This window comes from Heterodontus francisci, chromosome 3, assembly GCF_036365525.1.
Source record: "Heterodontus francisci isolate sHetFra1 chromosome 3, sHetFra1.hap1, whole genome shotgun sequence".
NCBI classification, from domain to species: Eukaryota; Metazoa; Chordata; class Chondrichthyes; order Heterodontiformes; family Heterodontidae; genus Heterodontus; species Heterodontus francisci.
Window position 1 is genome coordinate 157,505,674 of NC_090373.1, and position 18,645 is coordinate 157,524,318.

General features: G+C 42.0%; 1 protein-coding gene across 3 annotated transcripts in view; it reads right to left on the minus strand.

Annotated features, from left to right (window-relative positions):
* atg5 (ATG5 autophagy related 5 homolog (S. cerevisiae)) overlaps positions 1 to 18,645 on the minus strand; it is a 289,336-nt gene that overhangs the window by 144,706 nt on the left and 125,985 nt on the right. For all 3 annotated transcript variants that reach the window (XM_068027020.1, XM_068027007.1, XM_068027015.1), the window contains exon 6: positions 4,681 to 4,775. In XM_068027020.1, the coding sequence (XP_067883121.1) occupies positions 4,681 to 4,775 (95 nt within the window). The remainder of the gene's footprint in view (positions 1 to 4,680; positions 4,776 to 18,645) is intronic.

Below are 18,645 nucleotides of genomic sequence, written 5' to 3' on the forward strand. Positions count from 1 at the left end.
CAAACATTAAAAATTAAAAACAGAAACAGTAGGTAGGCACAGTAGAAACAAACTAACCGAACTAAAAAAACTAAAATAAAATAACCAAATAAAAAAGAAAAAATAACTAAACATAAAAAGGGGGGGCCTGTCATGCTCTGAAATCACTCACATTGTGAGTGATTGATCAATGAAACGGACAGGCCTTTAAACAGTGAAACTGCATAGCTATAATAAAAGCAAAATACTGTGGATGCTGGAAATCTGAAATAAAAACAGAAAGTGCTGGAAATACTCAGCAGGTCTGGCAGCATCTGGGGAGAGAGAAACAGAGTTAGCGTTTCAGGTCAGTGACCCTTCATCTGATGAAACGTCTGATGAAATAGCTGTTGGCCTGCCTCTAGGAAAGGCTTGTGCTTACAGCGTTTCTTCTGAGATTCAGATTTCACTTATTCACAGGTGATTTCCAACTTTTTGGAAGTCATTTCACCTACCTTGAACTTTACTCACCTTCATCTGATCTGCCCAGCTGTCAGTATTCAATGCATCATGGGACCAGCTTATGCACCTCTACCATGAACCTCTGATCAGGAACAAGAGAATCAGTAACACCAACAGCAGCATCAGCTGCCTTCTTCTCAGCTACATGCCGCTCCACAGTATAGAGGGGTGGACATAAAGATCCACTCGAAGGAGGTGATACCCCCAGGGTAAACAGGCAGGATCAGCTTTCTCAACATGTCTGAGCACAAGGGCCTCATGAGGCTCAAAGTTTTATGGCAGATCGCTGCTGACATTGCAGCCTCCTGGAACCAGACCTCCTTCACTGTGGACTCAGTGGGCATACATTGTCAGCGGCCTTTAAAGGTGTGCATCACTGGAGGGCCACCCTGGTTCTTTGCCTTCCCCTAGAGTTGTGTGCTTCTTCTCTTGCAAGGAGAGAAAGCAAAAAGTAGAGAGTTATGAGTATGAGAAATGGACTGTGAAGAAAGGAAGGAATGACACCAACTGTGAAGGGTGACTGATGCATGGATGGAGATGGCAATAAGAGGAGGGTGAATGTGAGTGTTGCCTGCTCAGATGGGGACGTGAGGAAGTGCCTCAAGAAAAATGATGCTGGAGATGTCAGAGCTGGGGGTTGGTACCTGAAAATGTTATGCCACATTTCTCGCCCTCGTGAGGTCATTCAACCTCTTGGTGTACTGTAGCCAGGTTTGAGGGACCATACTCCTGCTGCCCACTTAATCAGCCACTTCCAACCACACCTGCATGGTCTTCGGCTGGCCACTTCCTCTCGTCTGCAGGAAACAGTACTTCACTTCAGTCCCTCAGAATCCACAGCAGTACTTCCAGGGAAGAGTCAGAGATCTGGGGAACAGCCATCCTACGTCTCCTTTCCATTCTTGTCATTATTGAAGCCTCAGGGAGCAACGTAGAATTCGGCCACTGACCCCTACTGAGGTTCCTTTACTAGCTGGGGGGGGCGGGATGTCATCAAGCCCGCACTGATTTGTTGGGAGACTCAGAAGTAGGATACTAATGCCATGGTTGAGCCAAGAGCCAGGGCAAAGCCCACTTCCTTTGACAAACGGGTTCCCGACCCACTGCAGGTCTCCATCACTGTTACACTAAAAATCCTTTCAGAACGTTTAGTTCTGACGAAACGTCATGGACCTGAAAAGTTAACTCTTCACGTATGCTGCCTGAACTGCTGAGTATTTCCAGCCTTTCCTCCTCTCAAATGTTAGTGACATGTCGATGAGATACAATTCCACATGCATGAGCAGCCTTCCGGTACCTTGTGCAATTGACCATTTACTAGTGAACCTTGAAGGTGTGTCAAGGTTACTAGACTATGAAGGGCATCAAAGCTGAGCCCCATAACTGACTATCTGATGTACTTGCACACTTGGCAGCAAAGAGAAACTGAATAACGACCAGAATTACAGTATGTAGTATTGTAGCATGATGACTAGAACTCCATACTGTACTCCAAGGGCAGTGGAACCAAAGTTCTATATAAATTATGCATAAAATATCTTTGTAATCTCTTCCAGCTCCACAAGCCTCCAAAATAACTGCATTCCTCTAATTCTGGCCTCCTGAACATCCCAATTTTAATTGCTCGACCGCTGGTGGATGCGTCTTCAGCTGCCTAGGCCCTAAGCTTTGGATTTCCCTCCCTAAATCCCCTCCACCTCTCTATCTCATGTTCCTCCTTTGAGACTCCTTAGAACCGACCTCTTTGACCAAGCTTTCAGTCATCTGCCCCAATATCTCATGTGGTTCGGTGCCATATTTTATTTTATAATGTCTGTGAAGCATCTTGGGACGTATTATGTTAAAGCTGCTATATATACAGAAACTGTATTAAATTTATCACCTCCCTGATTTCATATCTATTCCTGTAGTAATGCATTCCAGTATGTTGGTACATTCTTTATGGCCTTATCAACTTATGTTGCTACTTTTATGAATTTATGTGTTCATACTCCCAAATCTCATAACTCCGCGATCCATTTAGTTTCTTACCTTCCAAAGGAATAAGTAGCCTCCTTATTCCTATCAAAATGAACTAACTCAAACTTTGCTATTTGAATTTCATTTGCCATTTACACCAACTTTGCAAATCTTTTTGTGTCTCCCTGCATTTTGGTCCAGCCCCTCACATTAACTATACCCTGCAAATATCACCTGCAAAATCTCAACACCCATACCTCCAATTTCTGGGCCCAAATCATTTGTGTGTACTATGAACGACAGTGGTCCCAGCATAGATGCCTGCGGGACATCACCTCCCACCTTCACAGTCTCAACTCTGCTCCCTTCCTGACGAAGATTGTGCTTATATCTAAATCCTATTGTGCAACACGACAGGCAATTGATTTATATATATATATATAATATATATAAAAATGTTTTTAACTTTTGTAATTAAATTCCACTCAATAACATTAAAGGCCTACTGAAAAAGTTACAAAGAAAAAAAATGTTGCATGGAGCCAGTCAAATTTAGTTGGGAGGGTTAATTGAAAAGCTGCCAGGATAAAAGAAGTCGAGACACTGTATGGCAGAGAATTTTCAAATAACAAGAGACAAAAGAGAGACACTGACCAAAAACTTGAAGACCAAAAGCTGCAAGAGAAAGAGTCGTGCATTCTGCCATCCAGTCTCTAATATGGGTAATATCTGTGTTAGGCTGTTAATCACTACCTGAGTTTGTGACTATGGTTATCTGAAAACTTAACAAACTTGCCTTTACCTTTATGTCAATAAATTCGATTCATAACAAGCTTTGTGCTGCCAAGTCAGTTCCCACTTTGGAAGGGGGTATAAACCACCCCTATCTTATAAAATCACATGTTGCATGGAGCCATCAGTCAAATTTAGTTAGGAATTTTTAATTTAGTTCTGTTCAGGTACAACTCTGTACGTGTCATCAGCTCACTGTCTCAACAAAAAGATGTACACTAGCCAACTTTGTTTAGCTGATGCTCAGTCCTGTGCTTTATATTGGGGCAGGGGGGGAAGCACCTCAATTGTTGGTATCTTGTCTAAAAGGCTGGTCTTCTGATACTTGACCTTGTTTCGGAAATAACTACTTGCTAGCCCATTAGATAAAGATTTGTTTTTGTTTAGGCTTTACTGGAGAAAAGGAACTTATACTCAACCTGCTGTTGGCTGCAACATGACAGACAATAATGGCACATTTATTTCTAATTATCAGTCTAAATTTCAAACCAGTACACTAATGAGGCTTCCACTATTTCAGTTATTAGAAGTATAGTTATTGCATTCCACTCTACAAAATGTTATCATAACAATGATTTAAACAAAAAGCACACCAAGGACCCATGATTGCAATTATCATCAAATGAGTAAACAATTTTACTATACATTTGAAAATTATTTTGCTGGTAAATAATTATATCCCATTAGGTCTGTCTTATGTATGTCCTATTTTTGTCTGGTAATATGCTTAACCCTAATCTTTCACAGGGGAACAAAGGTGACAATTAACACCCCATAATGTATTGTACGCTCTCTCTTCTGTGCATGTGCTGAAATATCAGATAGACGAAGAGATAACACAAAGTGCCATGCACCAGTTTTAAAGTCTCCCACAAACAAGGGTAGTACCGAGCAGATGAAGGACCAGAAAGTTGCCAGCTTGCTTAGGTGAGCAGTTGGCAATGATTAACAAAAAAAGAACTTTGAATCAGAGAGTAGACTACATATTAGATGCAGAACAAAAATTTGCGTGCATTTCATTTTGGAAAACAACACCTGGTTAATCATGCAACAGTACTGCATAACAGGAGGCTAGTCACCCCATTGAGTCTGCATTGGCAAGGATACAATGAAATAACTTTTATTTGTTGTAAGCTAGAGAAAGTATTCCTTCACAAGTAAATTATCAATTATCAAATGAAAAAGGCATCATCATAGAATGGTAGACACCGGATACAACAGAACTTGCCCTGTCAAGTGAAATTTCTATTGGAAGTAAAAAAAATAGTTCGTTTATACTATTGGCCTCTGACTCTAAAGCGAGACCCAAGTGAAATTTTCACAACGGCTTTAGGCCAAAGGCATGAACTATATCAAATTTCACAGAATTACAGGAAAAACAGAGAATTTGCTTATGCAATAAAAGCGTACATGCAAATGATACAGTTATCGTGCAGTGAAGGCTGTCACCTGATATATCCTGAAAGGAACATATCGGAACCCTCCTTCCTCTGTTGGATATTCCATAAGTTTTCGATTGATGGCCCAAAACTGGTCAAACTTGTCTGTACAAAGAAAACTTAAATTTTAATATCTGTTCCACAATATAAATTACAATCAAAACTAAATTCATCCGATCAGATTTAGAAAGCAGCTGATTGGATCTATTTATTATTGTTTGATTGTTTGAACTCTAGCACCCACACAGCAATTGTTCTCAACTCTTAAAAAGGTCAGTTCCACTATTTGATACATTAAATGCACAGACCTGTCCAATCTTCAGTGGAGTGGAGGGGGTGAGAAAAAGTTATATCTAAAGCACTCATCTTAAAAGTTTGGTATAATAGCTTATTGTAAGGTTTCTTTGCATGTAACGACTTTCATCTTTCCCTCAAGATATTAGCCAATGGAAAAATGTATTTTTCTAACATTACAAGCTAGCTTTAAATACCATATGTGAGGTAAGAAATCTTACTTTGGTCCAACTAATGCTTCTAATGCATTGCATGGTATAGTATTTAACCACATAGATCAGAAGGTTTGAGAATCAATTCCTGTTGTGTGTAGTTAACTGATCTCAGTCTGCTTGACACTGGGGCATGCAATTAGCATCAGCACTACAAGGACATCCAGGCAAGACAAAGAAAATATGCAGCTCTCAGGAATCCTGGTCCTTTTCAACATCAGTGACAACTGGATGTGTGTGTAGAAATCACCCCAAAACAGGAAACGGTTCAACCAGTGATGGTCCCTACAGACATTGTCCGCGAAGTGTTACATGCATCAGAAGATGGTCAATACCCAGGGGATCATAACTTAGTACCAGATACCTCTTCAGAAGGACATGGAAGAAAAGTAGAGAAAAATACAAGGAGATTTTACCCTAGTCTATGTCTGCTCTCCTCGACCTACAATATTCAGTAAAGTTAAACTTTTCAAAGAAGTGTAGCTCTTTGGGGAGTGCGTCCTACAAAGATTCATAAAGTAGTTGGTTTGAATTATAGATTTTCTTAGTGTTCATTTTATTTTTAGCTTTGACCAATGGGCACTATCTACATGTGAGCCTCAACATTAATTACGAGCAGGCTATTCAACCAAAAGGGGCATCATGGCCAAGACAAAACCTGCCTTCACCTCACATTCACGTACACACAGATCCAGCAGGGATCAATGTACAATGAGCAGGAATTAAATGACAAATCTAGCCTCCCTTCATCAAATGTGAAACAGTCTAATGAGTCTGTCAAGTCAGTCATTTTACTATGCATTGCTTAGAAAACAAGGTCAAGCTGCAGGTGGGTGAAGATGCACAGCTGCAGTCTGCTCTGCTCGACCTATATGCAAAATGACAGAAAAACATATAGTAGTAGATTGCTATTTTGTTTCTAATGAATTAAATAATTTGATTTTGCTAACAATAGCAAAATAAGGCATGCAACACATCTACGCATTCAGAAAGAACTGGTAGGTTACCCTTATGCATCTACCAATTTATCTAGAGATTTTGAAATAAAGCATTAATTGAAGAATTCATGAAGTATTAAAAATTGTTGATGGATGGATGGAAGCAATACAAAATCAAATCTTTGCATTAATACTGCGTGGCTCAAAATCATCAGCTATTTTAAAGTCAAAACACTATATTGAATTAATAATTGGATCAGTACTTGTATATCACAGTAAAATCTACATCACTATCAATGATTAAAGAAAACAATGATTATGTTTTGACATACAGTTGAATAACTGCAAAGAGCCATAACTAAAATAATTTACAAGGGAGAGCATAAGGACTTAAATTGCACAGAATTTAAGATTAAATACAGAGCACAATGGCTCATTTCTGAAAGATCCATCTGAAAAGATTTGCATACGATGAAACAGCAATTGTCGATTTGTGAATGCATTTTATGGAAATCTTGATCCAAGCATATTGGCACCTTTGCTATCCTTTCAGTACTTATTCCAACTAAAAAGCCAATCACTGAAACTGTATCATCCTGTATCAAAAAGGTCTTAAGGTCTCCCTGTATTTCATGAACTCACTTTAATGTATTTAGGGTAAAATAGGGCATCAGATGCTGTACAACTCTTAAAATGCATTCTGGTAGGAGAATTCAGTAACATCCCGGACCACCTTTGCAAACCCAAATAACTGAGACAAGCATCCTGTTTTAAAAATGATTCTTGAAGATGAAAGGGAATTTGATGGCCTGTTGGTGCTATTTCCCCCAGTACCGTAACAAAAATTAAAGAGTTATTCCCAAGAGAAAATAAGAAAGGAAAAAAATATAACTTTGTAAAAGGACGAAAGTAAAATTAGTGCTTCAGATTTCCCATGGGAAAACTAAAATGGAAATTAAGTGTAGATGTTTAATGTGCCTGAGGAAATGATGGTTAAAATACCAGAACACCAATGGCAGGAGTTTAAAAACATAAACATTTATTCAAACCAAACATCTCCATCCTTTCCAAAACCAAACCAGTTGGCTGATCTTTGTACTTTACCAATACTTTAGTATGATGCAGGGTTCCTATGTTATTTTTATATTGAACCACGATGTTAAAGACAAGGATAGGACAGAAGAAATTTGCCATCCTGCACTCTACTACTAAAAGCATTAAAAAAAAATCCATTTTAACTTATAGAATCATAGAATGGTTACAACACAGGAGGCCTTTCAGCCGGTCATGTCTGTGCCGGCTCTATGCAACAACAACTCACCGAGAAACTCAACCACCTTTTCCCTATAGCCCCGCAAATGTTTTCTCTTCAGATACTTATCCAGTTCTCTTTTGAACACCACGATTGAATCTGCCTCCACAACGCGCTCAGGCAGTGCACTCCAGTTCCTAACCACTTGCTACATAAAAAAAAGTTTTTCATGTCCTGGTTGCTTCTTTTGCCAATCACCTTAAATCAGAGCCTTCTGGTTCTTGCTCTTTCCAATGGGAACAGTTTCTCCCTATCTACACTGTTCAGAACCCTCAAGATTTTGAATACCTTTATCAAATCTCCTCTTAATCTTCTCAGGGGAGAACAGCCCCAGTTTCTCCAACCTATCCCTAGAACCATTCTTGTGAATCTTCTCGGCCCCCTCTTTAAACCCTTCACATCCTTCATAATGTGTGGTGCCCAGAACTGGACATAATACTTCAGTTGAGGCCACACCAATGTTTTATACAGGTTTATCATAACTTCTTTGCTTATATACTCTCGGTCCCTACTTGAAAACCCCAGGATCCTGTATGCTTTACTAACCGTTTTCTCAACCTGCCCTGTCACCTTCAATGATTTCTGCACCCCTTACTTATGCAGATTTAGAATATCTAACTGACCTTGAGAAACAGTAGTCAAACGTTATACCATCTCTACAATATCCTTTTTCTGACCTGTCTTCCTATTACAAGGGAATTACTAATGTTCAGGTATAGTATTAAGAGTTCCAAAAGTTCTTTGTTTTGGCTCATTTGTGATGTACCACTGATGGGCTATTTGTTTTTGGGTAGGGGAATGGGCACATCAGAGCTCAGCCAATCACTTGACATCCACAGATGCAAATTACAGCAGTAACTATATAATGATCAGGAGTATTGGCTGAATTTTCTTTTCCTCCATCTCTCCAGCCAAGGGATACTGAGGCCAGTTGTAATGTTTTCACTGCTGTCTGAACTGGGATAGGCTAACTGCACATAGCAAGGATTATTTCTGGGATCTTCCTGATAATTAGGGCCCTACCAAATTCACGGCCGTGAAAAATGCATCACAGACCGTGAAATCTCAGGTCCTGCACTAAATCAGCAATTTTGCAAACTTTCTGCGTTTTAGTGATTGACACAAGGCTCACCTCGTTGATTGCTGGGCACATTGCAAGCATTGTGGGGTTAGTGATTGACGCAAATCTCAACTCGCTAATTGGTATTTGAAGGAGGGTTTCCGGTGCAGCTTTGAGAGAAGCAGTCTCAAGTATTAGCAGACAAGTAAAAATGCCAAAATGAGCAAATCAAAAACTACCAAACCATTTCTGCAGCACACTGAGTAAAAGAATTTGGAAGCCAAATTCTGCATGCCAATGGTGGAATACTCTATTGTGCAAGTATTAATGTTTCGTTGGATCACGCATGGCAGGCAGTGGTTCAGTGCCACTTAAGAGCCCAAAAGCTATCACAGCAGAAAGAGAGCATCTGACACCTCACTGCAGCAAAACGAACATGCAAAAAAAAAGCAAGAATTTCATCTCTTTTTAAGAAGTTGACAGAGAGCTCAGAAAATCGTCAATTGGTTAAAATTGAACTTGTAGATGCTTTGCAAGTGCCAACATACATTTGGAAAAACTTGATCACCCAAAGGTGTGGTTATTCATTCAACGTAATGTGCAAAATGGTGGTTGCTTGCCAAGTGCAGATAAACTATGACAGGGCTACCTACCGAAGGTTTTTGCTGCACGTTGCACAGAGATGAACTCTGTGGAATGCAGAATCCCCCACCTTGCTGTCTAATAATTCCAACAAACTCTGAGGACGTGAAGACAGCAGTGTCTAAACACCGACAGGTGATAATGGCGCAGAGACGGAATGAAGAAAGACAGTTGCAAGTTGCTCCATACTCACATTCAACCACTGACTTCAGCGAGTAAAGAATGTGACCAGTTCATAGTCAGCTTTTTACAATAGTTAAATATACAATAAATGCCATTTGAAACCAGAACCTCCTTTGTCTTTTTTTGTTTTAAATAGATCATTTTTGCGGTTTGTTGCAACACCGTGAAATTTGATTAAATTATATGAAATTGTGAAACTCCAACAATTCCTAAATTGCTGTGTCCGTGAAATTTGTAAAATTTGACCTTGAATTTGGTAGGGCCCTACTGATAACACATCTCAGAACCACATCACCAAAAATAGAATTTTATTGTTCAACAATACCTCCTCTCTGCTGCTTGTAATAGCATTCTTGTGTCACATAATCCAAGTCTGCTCTCTTGAATTTCTCATTCAGTCCAGAAGTATTTTACTAGGTGAAATCAAATTATGCCTCATCGGGATGAGGAATATTGGTGCTAGGAAATGGGACTGTCCACATTGTGGGCTCCTAGTATTGGCGTCAAGCTAATAGAGAAGCTCATTCTACTTGCTCCAATAACCTGGTTCAGTCTAACCTCAGAAGAACACCTCTGTTGCACCTGTGCAACACTTTTGCCATCTCCCACGTCAGCCGTTCTGTGGCCCGTTAGAGCGAGATTGTTAATTAGTACTGCATTAAGGATTGTTTGTACTGTTGGCCTGTGATGCTGACACAGAAGACTTTCATCTCATCAGTCTGGGCTGGAATTGAACCTAGTCCCCAAGAGAAAAGGATAGTATCTAATCCATTGCATTGCAAGGTTCCCCCAGCATTTTATTTTCAAATAATGCAGTTCTCCTTGGAGTTACTATAATTTTGTTTTTTAAACGGACTTTTATATAGCGCCATGTAGTCTTGCCAATGTCACAGAGTGCCTAATGCAATGAATATTGAAATATAACATGGAAAAACATGTACTGTAGTCTCACCCAGGTTTTTTTTAATAAAGATATTTGCTGTTCCAACTGTTGAATGGTGAGTTTAAAAATGAAAATGCATATAATTAAGATTTAAATATTTCCCAGTTCTTGCTAACTACTCTTGCTTAGTTTTTAGTGGCCCGTTGGGCAAATTATTGGAAAAAATTTTGAGGGATAGAATAAATAGTTATTTAGAAAGGCACGGATTCATCAATGACAGTCAGCAGGGATTTGTTAAGGGAAGGTCATGTCTGACTAAACTGATTGAATTTTTTGAGGAGGTAACAAGGAGGGTCAATGAGGGTAGCGCCTTTGATGTTGTTACGAGCGGGTGAGGAAGGGGTCTCTGGCTCCCCTTTCGCCCCTTTTTTGGTTTGGCCATAACAGGGTTTAAATTTAACAACACAGTGTTTTAGCTTCACCTCAGTGAGTCCTTGCTCACTGCTCTCTAATTACAAAGGTTCAGTCTGACAGGCTTTCTCAGGTTTAAACAAAAAAGTTGCAAGTTTATTAACCTTAACACTCTACCTCAGTTAAAAATACTAACAATACGCGACACAACCAAGTTAGCATGCGTACGCGATAAACGCACATACAAATAGATAGAGGAGGAGAAATAATTAAAGGGAGAAGGTTTGAAGTAGTGGATGGAATTCTATTACTGTTTTTTAGTTGTGCTGTGAAGTCTTTGATTGAAGTTAAGTCTTGCAGTTCTCCTTGGCGCCCAGTGCACACTTTCAAACTTTTTTCACTGGTACTGGAAGGCTGCTGGGGTCTTCTGTCTTGAGGCTTAAGTTACTTCCGTGGGTCCCTGGAACTTTGTGTGAGAGAGAACGAGAGAGACCTTGCTTCTCTTTGGTCTTCAAATATTGCAGTCTGTCTCAAAACTTTTGTGATACACAATTCAATCAATTCCCAGGTTGGCCAGCAGGTTAGTCATGCGACTGGGAGGATTGTTGATTCTTCAAAGCTTACCAGACACACTCAGTGGCGGGGGGGGGGGGGTAAGGGGGGTTGCGGTATGGATGTGGAATGCTAGCTCTTACACAGACAATGACTCTCAACGTTTTTTGATCATCACTGTTAACAAAACCCATCTGGCTAATTGAATTAGGGAGCACACCCATTGTCTCTCTATTCAACTGTCTCTCAGAATGCAAATATGCAGCCATGTTTTCAGCCACTGCTCTATGGTCCTTTTAAACAAGTTATGCTCAACGTCCAGTAAACGTTCAAATAGTGTTCCATATGACGAAATTAATATGTTTCCGTTTGGCAGGTGTGGTTTCTGTCACAATGTAGTCTACATGGATTTAAGAAAACTTTTGACACAGTCCCACATGGCAGACTGACCAGAAAAATTAAGAGCCCATGGGATCTGTGGTAAAGTGGTAAGTTGGTTCTGAAATTGGCTCAGTGGCAGGAATCAAAACAGAACGGTTGATGGCATTTTTTGTGAATGGAAGGTTGTTTCCAGAGAGGTTCTGCAGGGCTCAGTACTGTGTCTCTTGCTTTTTGTGGTTTATATAAATGTTTTAGAGTTAAATGTAGGAGGCACGATTAAGAAGTTTACAATCGATTCAAAAATTGGCCATGTGGTTGATAGTGAAAAAAGCTGTAGACTGCAGGAAGATATCAATGGACTGGTCAGATGGGCAGAAAAATGGCAAATAGAATTCAATCCTGAGAAGTGTTAGGTACTGCATTTGGGGAGGGCAAGCAAGGCAAGGGAATACACAATAAATGGTAAGATGCTAAGAAGTGTAGAGGAACAGAAGGACATGGGAGCGCATATCCACAAATCACTGAAGGTAGCAGGACAGGTAGATAAAGTGGTTAAGAAGACATACAGGATAATCTCTTTCCTTTATTTGCTGAGGCACAGAATGTAAGAGCAGGGAGGTTATGCTTGAACCTATACAAAACACTACTTGGGACACATTTAAGAATAGAATGCACAGTTCTGATCATGACATTGTAGGAAGAACACGATTGCACAAGAGAGGGTACAGAGGAGATTTACGAGTTTGTCAGGACTGGAGAATTTTATCAACGCAAATTGGATAGGCTGGACTTGTTTTCTTTTCAACAGATGAGGCTGAGGGGACATTTAATTGAGGAGTTTAGAAAATTACGCAGGGCCTAAATCGAGTAAATCGGAAAGACTGATTTCCCTTGGCAAAGAGGTCAATAACCAGGGGGCATAGATTTAAAGTAACAGGCAGAAGGATTAGAGGGGAATTGAGAAATGTTTTCACCCAGAGGCTGATAGTGGGCCTGAAACTCACTGGCTGAAAGGGTGGCAGAGGCAGAAATCCTCATCGCTTTTTAAAAAAATCTGGATATGCGCTTGAAGTGTTGTAACTTGCAGTGCTACGGAGCAAGTGCCGGAAAGTTGGACAGCTCTTTTTTTGGTCGGAATGGTCACTTGAAGGAAATAAGACTTGCAGGGCTACGGGGATCGAGCAGGGAAGTGGAACTGACAGAATAGCTCTGTGCAGAGCTGTCGTGGACTCGATGGGCTGAATGGCCTTCTTCTGTGTCATAAATGACTGACTTTATACCCCTTCTCAGTTGTTTACTTTAAGGATTGATGTAGAGTCAATATGTTTGGACCTCAGGCATTTTTAGGTGGTAAAGGTCACGGGTTTAGAAGGTGCTATCGAAGGAGACATGGTGAGTTGCTGCAGTGCATCTTGTAGATAGTATACACTGCTGACACTGTGCATCAGTGGTGGAGGGAGTGAATGTTGAAGGTGGTAGATGGGATGTCAATCAAGTGGACTGCTTTCTCCTGGATGGTGTTGAGCTTCGAGTGATGTTGGAGCTGTAATCATCCAAGCAAGTGGAGAGTATTCTTTCATACTCCTGACATGTGCCTTGTCGATGGTGGACAGGCTTTGGGGAGTCAGGTAGTGAATTATTCATAGGAACATAGGAGCAGGAGTAGGCCATTAAGCCCATCGAACCTGCTCCACCGTTCAATTAGATCATGGCTGATCATTGACCTCAATGCCACTTTCCCACGCTATCCCCATATCTCGTCAATAGTATCCAGATATCTGACTTGCTCTTGTAGCCACAGTACTTATATGGCTGGTCCAGTTCAATTTCTGGTCAGTGGTAACTCCCAGAATATTGATAGTGGATTCAGTGATGCTACTGCTGTTGAATGTCAAGAGATGGTTAGATTCTCTCTTGTTGGAGGTCACTGCCTGGCATTTGTGTGGTGCAAATGTAATATGCCACTTAGCAGCCCAAAGCCTGAATGCTGTCTAGGTCTTGCTGCATATGGACATGGCCTCCCTCAGTATCTGAGGAGTCGCAAATATGCAATGTTCAGAGAGTCAGAGAGTCATACAGCACAGAAACAGGCCCTTCGGCCAAGCTGGCCATCAAGCACCTACCTATTCTAATCCCATTTTCCAGCACTTGGCCCGTAGCCTTGGATGCTATGGCATTTCAAGTGCTCATCTAAATACTTATTAAATGTTGTGAGGGTTCCTGCCTCTACCACCTCTTCAGGCAGTACGTTCCCAATTCCAACCACCCCTCTGGGTGAAAATTTTTTCCTCAAATCCCCTCTAAACCTCCTGCCCCTTACCTTAAATCTATGCCACCTGGTTATTGATCCCTCTGCAAAGGGAAAAAGTTTCTTCCTATCTAATGCCCATCATAATTTTGTATACCTCAATCATGTCCCCCCTCAGCCTTCTCTGCTCTAAGGAAAACAACCCTAGCCTTTTCAGTCTCTCTTCATAGCTGGAACACTCCAGCCATGGCAACATCCTGGTGAATCGCCTCTGTACCCTCTCCAGTGCAATCACATCCTTCCTTCAGTGTGGTGCCCAGAACTGTACACAGTACTCCAGCTATGGCTTAACTTGCTTTTTACACAGCTCCATCATAACCTCCCTGCTTTTATATTCTATGCCTTGGCTAATAAAGGCAAGTAGCCCATATGCCTTCCTAACCACCTGTGCTGCTGCCTTCAGTGATCTATGGACAAGTATACCAAGGTCCCTCTGACCTTCTGTACCTCCTAGGGTCCTACCATCCATTGTATATTCCCTTGCCTTGTTAGTCCTCCCAAAATGCATCACCTCACACTCTCAGGATTAAATTTCATTTGCCACTGCTCCGCCCATCTTACCAGCCCATCTATATTGTCCTGAAATCTAAGGCTTTCCTCCTCACTATTTACGATGCCATCAATTTTCGTGACATCCGTGAACTTACTGATCATACCTCCTATATTCACGTCTAAATCATTAATGTACACTACAAACAGCAAGGGTCCCAACACCGATCCCTGTGGTACACCATTGGTTACAGGCTTCCACTCGCAGAAACAACCTGCGACCATCACCCTCTGCCTCCTGCCGCTAAGCCAATTTTGGATCCAATTTGCCAAATTGCCCTGGATCCCATGGGCTCTTACCTTCTTAACCAAGCTCCCATGTGGAACCTTATCAAAAGCCTTAGTGAAGTCCATCTAGACTACATCAACTGCTTTACCCTCATCTACACATCTAGTCACCTCCTCGAAAAATTCAATCAAGTTAGTTAGACACGATCTCCCCCTGACAAAGCCATGCTGACTATCCCTGATTAATCCCTGTCTCTCCAAGTGGAGATTATTCCTGTCCCTCAGAATTTTTCCAATAGTTTCCCTACCACTGATGTTAGACTCACCGGCCCGTAATTATCTGGTTTATCCTTGCTACCCTTCTTGAATAATGGTACCACATTCGCTGTTCACCAGTCCTCTGGTACCTCTCCTGTGGCCATAGAGGATGTGAAAATTTGTGTCAGAGCCCCTGCTATCTCCTCCCTTGCCTCACATAACAGCCTGGAATACATCTCATCTGGGCATGGGGATTTATCCACTTTTAAGCCCGCTAAAACAGCTAAAACTTCCTCCCTTTCAATACTAATATCTTCAAGTATATCACAATCCCCCTCCCTGATCTCTACACCTACATCATCCTTCTCCATAGTGAACACAGATTAAAAGTAATAATTTAAAACCTCACCTATATCCTCCGGCTCCACACAGATTGCCACTTTGGTCCCTAATGGGCCCTACTCTTTCCCTGCTTATCCTCTTGTGCTTAATAGACTTATAAAATGCCTTAGGATTTTCCTTTATCTTGCCTGCCAGTGTTTTTTTATGTCCCCTCTTCGCTCTCCTAATTACTTTTTTAAGTACCCCCCTACACTTTCTATACTCCTCTAATGCCTCTGCTGTTTTCAGTGCTCTGAATTTGCCATAAGCCTCCTTTTTTTTCCTGATGCAATCCTCTATATCCCTTGACATCAAGGGTTCCCTGGACTTGTTGGTCCTACCCTTTACCTTAACAGGCACATGTTGTCCTGAACTCTCACTATTCCTCTTTGAATGACTCCCACTGGTTTGTTGTAGACTTTCCTACAAGTAGCTGTTCCCAGTCCACTTTGGCCAGATCCTGTTTGATCATACTGAAATCGGCCTTCCCCCAATTCAGTACTTTTATTTCCATAACTACCTTAAATCTTAGAGTTATGGTCACTATTCCCAAAATGCTCCCCCACTAACACTTCTATCACTTGTCCAGCTTCAGTCCAGTACTGCCCCTTCTCTTGTAGGACTTTCTACGTTCTGGCTCAAAAAGCTCTCCTGTATGCATTTTAAGAATTCCGCCCCCTTTAAGCCTTTTGCACTAAGACTGTCCCAGTTGATATTAGGTAAGTTGAAATCCCCTATTATTTTTACACCTCTCTGAGACTTGCCTACATATCTGCTCCTCTATCTCTCCCTGACTGTTTGGAGGCCTGTAGTACCCTCCCAGCCAAGTGATTGCACCCTTTTTGTTTTTAAGTTCTACCCATATGGCCTCATTTGAGGAACCTTCTAAGATATCATCCCTCCCTTACTGCAGTAATTGACTCCTTGATCAACAGTGCAATACCACCTCCTCTTTTATCCCCTCCCTCGTCATGCCTGAAGATTCTATACCCTGGAATATTGAGCTGCCAGTCCTGCCCCTCCCTCAACCATGCCTCTGTGATAGCAATATCATAATACCATGTGCTAATCAATGCCCTCAATTCATCTGCCTTACTAGTAAGACTCCTTGCATTAATATAGATGCAATCCAGCCTTGCATTTTTCACTTGTGCCTTAGCAGGTCGATATTTTCTCTGCCTTCCAGACTGACTCTGTTTCTCTTCTATATTTGACTGTGCATCACCCCCTACTGTACCTCCACTCTGCATCCCAACTGTGCAGCACCAGTGAGCATCCCCACCTCAGACCTTATGATGGAGGGAAGATGATTGATGAATCAGCTGAAGATGGTTGGGCCTAGGACACTACCCTGAGGAACTCCTGCAGTGATGTCCTGGAACTGAGATGGTTGACCTCCAAGAACCACAACCATCTTCCTTTGTGCTAGGTATGACTCTAACCAGCGGAGAGTTTTCCCGATTCCCACTGACTCCAGTTTTGCTAGGGCTCCTTGATGCCACACTCGGCCTAACGCTGCCTTGGTCTCACCTCACTTCTGAAATTCAGCCCCATTTTTGGACCAAGGCTGTTAATGAGGGCAGGAGCTGAGTCGCCCCGGCGGAACCCAAACTGAGTGTCAGTGAGCAGGTTATTACTGAGTAAGTGCTGATGACACCTTCCACAAGTTTGCTGATGATCGAGAGTAGACTGATGGGGCAGTAATTGGTCGGGTTAGATCTGTGTTACTTTCTGTGTACAGGACACACCTGGGCAATTTTCCACATTATCGCGTAGATGCTGGTGTTGTAGCTGTACTGGAACAGCTTGGCCAGGAGTGTGGCTAGTTCTGGAGCACATGTCTTCAGTACTATTGCTGGAATATTGTTACGGTCCATAGCCTTTGCAGTATCCAGTGTCTTTAGCCATTTCTTGATATTACGTGGAATGAATTGAATTAGCTGAAGACTGGCATCTGTGATGCTGGGGACTACAGAAGGTGGCCGAGATGAACCATCCACTTGGCACTTCTGGCTGAAGATGAATGTAAATGCTTCTGCCTTGCCTTGCTGGACTCCCCCATTATTGAGGATGGGGATATTTGTGGAGCTACCTCCTCCTGTTAGTTGTTTAATTGTCCACCACCATTCACGCCGAGATTTGGCAGGACTGCAGAGCTTAGATCTGATCCATTGGTTGTAGGATTGCTTAGCCCTGTCTATCGCATGCTGCTTCTGCTGTCTGGCATGCACGTAGTCCTGAGTTGTAGCTTCACCAGGTTGACCCCTCATTTTTAGGTATACCTGTTGGTGTTCCTGCATTCTTCATTGAGCCAGGGTTGATCCCCCGGCTGGATAGTAATGGTAGAGTGAGGATATGCTGGGCCAAGAGGTTACAGATTGTGGTTGAATACAATTCTGCTGCTGCTGCTGATGGCCCACACCGCCTCATGGAAGCCCAGTTTTTAGTTGCTAGATCTGTTCAAAATCTATCCCATTTAGCAAGGTAGCAGTGCCACACAGCACAATGGAGGGTATCCTCAATGTGAAGTCGAGACTTTGTCTCCACAAGGACTGTGCGGTGGTCACTCCTACCAATACTGTTATGGACAGATGCATCTGCAACAAGTAGATTGATGCAGACGAGGTCAAGTAGGTTTTTCCCTCTTGTTGGTTCCCTCACCACCTGCTACAGACCCAGCCTAGCAGATATGTCTTTTCGGACTCGGCAAGCTCAGTCAGTAGTAGTGCTACCGAGCCACTCCTGGTGATGGAAATTACAGACCCCACCCAGAGTACATTCTGTGCTCTTGCTACCCTCAGTGCTTCTTCCAAGTGGAGTTCAACATGGAGAAGTGTTGACTCATCAGCTTGGGTGGTGGGGTGGGTGGTGGCCAGTAGGTGGTAATCAGCAGGAGGTTTCCATTCCCATGATTGACCCGATGCCATGAGACTTCGAGGTCCAGAGTCAATATTGAGGACTCCCAGGGCAACTCCCTCCCGACTGTATATCACTGTGCCACCACCTCTGGTTAAGGACCAGTTAAGCACGGCAGATTTCCTTCCCTAAAAAACATCAGTGAACGAGATGGGTTTTTACGACAATCGACAATGGTTTCATTTTCACCAATACTGACACTACTTTTTCTAATTCCAGATTTATTAATTGAACCTAAATTCCACCAGCTACCAGGGTGGGATCTGAACCAGTGTCCGCAATGCATTTGCCTGGGTCTCTGGATTGCTAGTTCAGTGACATTACCAATAATTCACCGCCTCCCCACGTTCTGGGAGATTTTAATTATCTATTTAACGATTGGTACAGAGAGGGAGAAATGAGAATTCTTCCTCAAGTAGTATGTGAGCAGTCTATAAGGGCGGAGGCATTGTGAGATCTGGTTATGA